General features: G+C 38.6%; 1 protein-coding gene across 1 annotated transcript in view; it reads right to left on the bottom strand.

The window, feature by feature from the left end:
- Positions 1-155: 155 nt before the first annotated feature.
- The window catches only part of MTDH (metadherin), a 107,885-nt gene continuing 101,924 nt past the window's right edge, over positions 156-6,116 (bottom strand). Inside the window, exons 11-12 of the mRNA XM_011952743.1 lie at positions 5,633-5,789; positions 156-4,340 (exon numbers count right to left, since the gene is read on the bottom strand). Of these exons, the coding sequence (XP_011808133.1) occupies positions 4,270-4,340; positions 5,633-5,789 (228 nt within the window). The 3' untranslated portion in view covers positions 156-4,269. The remainder of the gene's footprint in view (positions 4,341-5,632; positions 5,790-6,116) is intronic.

Here is a 6,116-nt window from a genome sequence, read left to right on the forward strand (position 1 = left end):
TCGCTCTGTCACCCAGGCTGGAGTGCAGTGGCACAATCCAGGCTCACTGCAACCTCTGCCTCCTGGGTTCAAGCGATTCTCCTGCCTCAGTCTCCTGAGTAGCTGGGACTACAGATGCCCGCCACCATGCCCAGCTAATTTTTAAAATTTTTATTTCGGGATCGGGGTCTCACTATATTGCTCAGGCTAGTTTCAAACTCCTGGGTTCAAGCAATCCTCCCGTGTCGGCCTCTCAAAGAGCTTAGATTACAGTCAGGAGTCACCATGCCCAGCTGAGAAACAAACTTCTATCTTGTACAAGCAATTATTGTTTGGGGATACAGCCAAACTCATACATACAAACTAACGCATAATGCCAAGTTTTAGTTTAATTTCCTTAACTGAAAGGCTGATGCAAATGACATATTGCACCTGGTGGCAGGCAGTTACATCTACTGCTAAAATGACATCAGATAGAAGAAGTTTTCTGTAGAGAACATTGTGTGTCACAAACAGTGACATTTTCTAAAGTGCTTAATTCAATATGACTTCCCAGTGGTAAAGCTTGCACCTATGGTTTTAGGAAAACAACAACAACAAAAAGTTTAGACTAGCTTAAGATGCAAAATGACTGACGAAGTCCCTTCCCACAAGAGAACTGTAACGAGCAATTTAAACAAATCAAAAATGGTTTGTTTTATTTACAATACTCAATGCATCTTACAAATAACATATTTGCATTCCCTAAGTCTTTTGGAAAGTAATTCCAGTTTGTGCAATGAGTTTACAGGAAAAATCTTAAGATATCTAGTAGACATCTTAAACCTAAACTCTACATTTTGAAAGATATTTCACACTATATTAATAGAGGACTGTTTTTAATTAAGAAAAACTAAACTCTGTAGTTAAATATTGCCCTCCAGTATCTTTAATGCAAATATAAACCAGATTAGCCTATGAAATAAGACCATTAGATTTGGGTGAATTATTCTGACTTCCCCTCCCCAGTAAAATGCATGCATAAAGTAACCATGGTAAATTACATCAATCACATTTTAATACTTTTTTTTTTGGACTCTCTCAACTGTTGTTTTGCTCAATTGTGGGTACAGATAGGTAGGATTCCAGTCTGGAGAAACCCCTAAACCACTAAACCCTGCCTCAGAGTAAGGAAGAATTTTCAGTATGTATGTGGAGACAGGCTGGATTAGGGAGCCTTTTGAGTGGCTTCTCTAGGACACTTTGCTTGCTAACATGAGCAAGGTTCCCCTCCAGTCCTGATAAAGCCTGAAGAGGTTACTTATTTCCCTACTAGTTCTGGAAGCATCTTATTCATGCTGCCGTAGAATAGGCTCTCTTCTCCTGCTCCTCCCTGAATTACCACCTAGATTTTAGTGCTTTCTGAGTTGATGATGGAAACTAGTTCCTGTTCAGGTGCCAGAAACTTTTTTTTTTTTTTTTTGGGACGGAGTCTCGCTGTCTTTCATGCTGGAGTGCAGTGGCGCGATCTCGGCTCACTGCAACCTCCATCACCGCCCTGGGTTCAACCGATTCTCTGCCTCAGCCTACTGAGTAGGTGGGATTACAGGCGCCCGCTACCATGCCCATCTAATTTTTTCATTTTTATTAGAGATGGGGTTTCACCATATTGGCCAGGCTAGTCTCAAACTCCTGACCTCAGGTGATCCACCTGCCTTGGCCTCCCAAAGTGTTAGGATTATAGGCGTGAGCCACCGCGCCTGGCCCAGAAACTGTTTTTATGTCACATAAAGATCTATGAAACAAGGTAAAGGGTAATTAAAATACTTTGTGACAGAGTTTGCACTTCATACATGTGAAAGAGAATGTAATTAATTTTACTGTTTATATAGCTGCCATCTTTTTTTTTTTTTGAGACGGAGTCTTGCTCTGTTGCCCAGGCTGGAGTGCAGTGGGGCACGATCTTGGCTTTGCAACCTTCGCCTCCTGGGTTCAAATGATTCTCTGCCTTAGCCTCCTGAGTAGCTGGGATTACAGGGGCCCACCACCATGCCCAGCTAATTTTTGTTGTATTTTTAGTAGAGATGGGGTTTCACCCTCTTGGCCAGGCTGGTCTTGAACTCCTGACCTCGTGATCCACCTGCCTTGGCCTCCCAAAGTGCTGGGACTACAGACGTGAGCCACTGCACCCAGTCAGCTGCCATCTCTTAAAACAAAACCCAAGTCCAAGCTCTTGAGCCAGAAAGAATAAATAGAGGTATCTCTATACTGGATCCACCTCAACTTAGCAGTGCATCTCTGCATCTCCACAACACCTTTCTCCTCAAAACATCTGGTGTCTTTAACATCTGGCATAGGTGGTAGAATGGGGAGATACTAGGCTGAAGAAATAAAGTCCAACGTTTGACATAGCCAACAGAATTTTAAGATAAAGAAATGGTGAGGTAGAGTTGAGAGAGTTCAATTATATTGTTGAGCACAGACCATTTGGCACATTCTAAAATTAGATTCCCTATCAAATTCTCCTTTGTGGTACCTTTACAAAGTGCTGACACCTTCGGAATCCTCCAACACCTATGTAAGGCTAACAAAGTCATTTGAAGAAATCCATCCTTGGCTCTTTAGCTATTTTACCCCCATATTGAAGCAAATAAAAAACAATGCTATCCATTTGCTGAATTTATTTAAACAAGTCAATTTAGAAATACCATAGAATTAAACAAAACTTCTGACATGTAAACATACTGCCATGTTCCTGAAACAGATGTTAACACCTGATAAAAGTTAATAATCTCTTGTTAGGAAAGCTGTCCATTAATAAGGCCAGTCTTCAGCAAAACTAAAAGCATTTTGTTTGTTTAGCTTTCCTAGTCTGACAACGCAATACTATTGAACCACAATCAAATATAACAACAACATTGGATGGATAGATCAGTACCATTGGTTACAGTTGTTAAACAGGTTCATTCTTGGCGCCACATAAAAACAATTAAGCCAATCACGTTGAATAAATCATGGCTTGTTTTTCTTTATCACAATTCACTAAGTGATGTTAATTATGGTCCTTGTCAAACACGTTTGGTAAAGGCTATTTACAGTGTACATGGCTGAGCATGCACTATTTATAGTTACAAAGATACCTGCCAGTTTATTACAATAGAATTACACAGTGCCTGAAAATGGTGAAACATCTCACACATCATTTAAATCAATATAATTTCAAGCAGGAAACGTTCCTTATTTGACCACAATTGCAATAATTACATGAAAATTCTTATAAAAACATGAATCCCCTTCAAGAAATTGATGCATATTCTACACACTACAGGTTAAGGCAGTAAAAAAATGTATTCCTGATAACTGGAGGTCTTGACAATGTCAATTAAAGCTGTCTGACTCTAGTTTTTCATTCTCCATCATATACCAAAAGTTTGTGAATGATTTCATTTTTAAAGTCAAAAAAGTATTAGTAACTAAGAAGAGTTGAAGCTGGAAAAAAGTAATTGCTAGGGAAAGGAAAAATGTAAATTGGATTTTGCCTGAAAGTTTTCAAATCATAAACAATAGCATTATTTATGAGTCTAAGCCTTAAATGTATAAAACAAATACATATAGTTCACTTTTCTTAATTTAAAATATACTGTACTTTGAACAATTCAAGTAATGTAAGACTATCAAAAATAACTTCATAAGCCATACAAGTGTCAACTGCATTTTCCGTATTTTAAGAACTTTTAAAAATTGTAAACTAAACCATGACAGTTTAGTTAAACAAATGATAAATGACTTTCTATTTGCACTTGTGATTTCTTTAATACAAATTGCTACCAACAAATATGTAAAGATATGGCAGGTTATGTATTTGATCAAAGCACTTTGATTTAAGCATAAAACAGATTCAAATGGTACAAGTTCTGTGCATAAGATCCAAGGAATTGCTTACTAATTTGTAGGCAACCCTCTTTCTAATCAGAATCCTTTATTCCTCGGCTGCAGATGAGATAGGGCACAATCTGTTGTAAACAGGGCACTGTTGTAAAACCAAGATAATATTCTTAAATTAAGATCGTTCTTGTTCAATTAAAAACTTTCCCAAGTGTCTTCCATCACTGAGTATATTCTGCTGACCTCTTAATTTCATAAATTAACTTTCTTTTGATTCCATTTTTATGGTGGTTGTGTCCGCAGTTTTGTTTTAAAAATTGGTTTAAATTTATATAAAACTCTGTACATGTTCACAAATTATTGCATAAACAGCATAATCTTCAAGACAGTGTTTGCAAACACATGTCCAATTCAGGAAAAAAAATTTCACGTTTCTCGTCTGGCTTTTTTCTTCTTTTTTATTTGTTTGGGAGATTCCCAGCTAGTTTCAGACTTGGCTAAAAAGGGGGGAAAATGAAGAAAAAAAATTAGGAGGATAGTAAATATTGTTACATCTCAATAATATAAGAGTAGTAACTATGAAAATCTTTTAAAATACTCAAATTTTATGTTTAAGTTTTCAAGCCCTCATTATATATTTTAAGTTATTCTATGTCTTCCTCCCTCCTTTCTTTCCAATGGTATTATTAGGTTGAACAAAATGGAACTGCTGATATTCAACCAGTTTTTTTTTTTGTTTGTTTTGTTTTTTTGAGACGGAGTCTTGCTCTGTTGCCCGGGCTGGAGTGCAGTGGCCGGATCTCAGCTCACTGCAAGCTCCGCCTCCCGGGTTTACGCCATTCTCCTGCCTCAGCCTCCCGAGTAGCTGGGATTACAGGCGCCGCCACCTCGCCCGGCTAGTTTTTTTTTTTTTTTGTATTTTTAGTAGAGATGGGGTTTCACCGTGTTAGCCAGGGTGGTCTCGATCTCCTGACCTTGTGATCCGCCCATCTCAGCCTCCCAAAGTGCTGGGATTACAGGCTTGAGCCACCGCGCCCAGCCTCAACCAGTTTTGACCTAAAAAAACTGTTATTTAATACCGCTCAACCTAACTAATAAAACAGAAAAATGGGTAAAATGGGTACTAAAGGTAGCTGAAGAGAGTAAAGGAGGAAAAAAAGCATAGAATAATTTGTAGCCTCAAGAACATGCACAGAGAAAAAGGGAGAGGGACCAGATAGACAAGCAGGCAGGCACAAAAGTTCTCCCTCTCTGTTCTTAGCAATGTATTCTCTCCTTCAGAGACAGATAGATAGATAGATAGATAGATAGGTTGATCATTTATTTATTTATTGAGTCTCGCTCTGTCACCCAGGCTGGAGTGCAATGGTGCAATCTTGGCTCACTACAACCTCTGCCTCCTGGGTTCAAGCGATTCTCCTGCCTCAGCCTCCCCAGTAGCTGGGATAACCGATGTGCGGCCAGCACACCCAGCTAATTTTTGTATTTTTAGTAGAGACTTGGTTTTGCCATGTTGGCTAGGCTGGTCTTGAACTTCTGACCTCAAGTGATCCGCCTGCCTTGGCCTCCCAAAGTGCCGGGATTACAAGTGTGAGCCACGGCACCAAGCCTCCTTCAGTTATTTTAACAGCTTGGCCTTCACAACTTAAGTACACAAATGTCCAAAAAATTTAGCATTTTCGAAGGAAGAAAGGGCTACTCTTATTAATCCATTAGACTTTTAAGATCAGAATCTTAATACATGAAAAATGTAAACAGTACAAAGGAATAAAAAATGAGGATTACTTACTCTGTGAAGGAGGCACACTATTTTGCTTGGTATTTGACTTGGATTTATCTGTCTCTTGTAGAGTTGGCGGCACTTGGGAGGAGCTCTTGTCAGAATCACTTTTTGATAAGATAACAGACGGCTCCGTAGAAGTAGCAGGTGGAAGAGTCTTGATAGGCTATTTTAGGAAAAAATCATCTCAGGTTTTTTGGTGAAATTTTCAAATAAAGTTTAAATATCACAGTAATACTAAGAGGCTGTTTAGAAGCAATTCAATACTAATATGGTTTCCAGATAAGCAATGTAACTCATACGTGCCCTCTAGTGATACGGCCAAATCATCACCCACGACATTTATGAATATATGTTGAGATAAAAATGAAGGTATGAAATTACAAAATGTCTACCGAATTTCAAATAGAAATGAATAATTTCATTTTCATTAACTTTTTTTTTGAGGTGGAGTCTCGCTCTGTCACCCAGGCTGGAGTGCAGTGGCACAATC

This window comes from Colobus angolensis, unplaced genomic scaffold (genome assembly GCF_000951035.1).
Source record: "Colobus angolensis palliatus isolate OR3802 unplaced genomic scaffold, Cang.pa_1.0 Scaffold349, whole genome shotgun sequence".
In the NCBI taxonomy this organism is placed as follows: domain Eukaryota; kingdom Metazoa; phylum Chordata; class Mammalia; order Primates; family Cercopithecidae; genus Colobus; species Colobus angolensis.